A 1,307-nucleotide genomic window follows, 5' to 3' on the forward strand; every position below is an offset into this window, starting at 1 on the left:
TACTCTTCCATTATCAGTTTATGTACTCATTAAACTACTTTGATTAGAAAACATTAAAGGGAGTTCTGAATTAAGGTTAGGAGGAGATGGGGACACAGATGGTCTTTTACAAGGGACTTTCATGTCTTAGTACAGCTAAACTGATCTATTTTCAGTTTGGGAAATGTTTCAGATCAAATGGAAATTTGCTATAGCAATAACATAAATAATACCAGATATTAGGCAACTTGTTACGCTTTTAATAATTTGCTCACTTTCTTTTAAAAAGGAAAGAAACGCTGAAAAGTACCAACTAACAGAAATATTTAAAAAAAAACAGAAAAGTGAAAATAAAAAGTCTTAATTAGCGAATGGGAACCTTGAGATGCAGAATGTGATGAAAGAAAAACTACAGAATACTTAAATTCAGAGACATGGGTAAAAATAACACACATCAGCCTATGAAAGACATTGCACAATCCCCAGTCTTCCAGTCTCTACACACAAACAGGGAATCTAAGTCATCATCAGCATGACCACCCGGAGTTTTCTGCACATTTGCCTTGTCCTGCTCTTCACTGAAAACTCATCTGTGGACTGTAACATGCTTCACTTCCAGCAAAACAAAGTGAACCAAGCTAGTTTACAGCTTCTGGAAAAAATGGGAGGACAATTTCCTGTGCAATGTCTAAATGAAAATTCAAACTTCATATCCCTCCAGAATGTTCTCAGCTCCAGAGAGTTCCAGAAGGAGAATGCCATGGTGGCAATCCAGGAGATCCTCCAACAGATCTTCAATATCTTCAGCAAAAGTCACATCCAAACTGCCTGGGATAGGAGTTCCATAGTTGCATTCCAAAATGGACTTCACCAGCAAATTGAGCTGCTGAAGACATGGTTCGATGGAGAAAAAAAGATGGAGACAACCTACCCACAAAATGAGGACTTCACCAGGCTGAAAGTGAAGAAATATTTCCATGTGGTAGACAATTTCCTGAAAGAAAAGCAATACAGCCTGTGTGCCTGGGAGATCATCCGTGAGGAAATGAGAAGATGTTTTCTGATTATGGACCAACTCACAAAAAGGCTTAAAAATTAAGGTATTTTACAAAACACTTTTTTTAGAGTAATTGAAATAATAGTTTTGGGGAAAAACAGGTAAAACGTGCTGTGCTTTCATTTAAAAACTATTCTATAGGTTCTGTTGTATCCTTTATTAGAGAATATCCTGTTTATATTGCTGATATACAAAAGTGATATATGCACCTCATATAATATATCCAGGGATATGACATTGTTCAATAGATTGATGAAATGGACAGGGGAAT

At 36.4% G+C, this 1,307-nt stretch overlaps 1 protein-coding gene across 1 annotated transcript; it reads left to right on the forward strand.

Moving 5' to 3' along the window:
* Positions 1-274: 274 nt before the first annotated feature.
* LOC101942029 (interferon beta) lies at positions 275-1,078 on the forward strand. The gene has a single exon (XM_005297787.3). It carries the CDS (start codon positions 512-514, stop codon positions 1,076-1,078), a length of 567 nt encoding a protein of 188 aa, XP_005297844.2. The 5' UTR covers positions 275-511.
* Positions 1,079-1,307: the final 229 nt, after the last annotated feature.

The sequence above is a fragment of the Chrysemys picta genome, chromosome 6 (assembly GCF_011386835.1).
Source record: "Chrysemys picta bellii isolate R12L10 chromosome 6, ASM1138683v2, whole genome shotgun sequence".
Taxonomy (NCBI): Eukaryota; Metazoa; Chordata; order Testudines; family Emydidae; genus Chrysemys; species Chrysemys picta.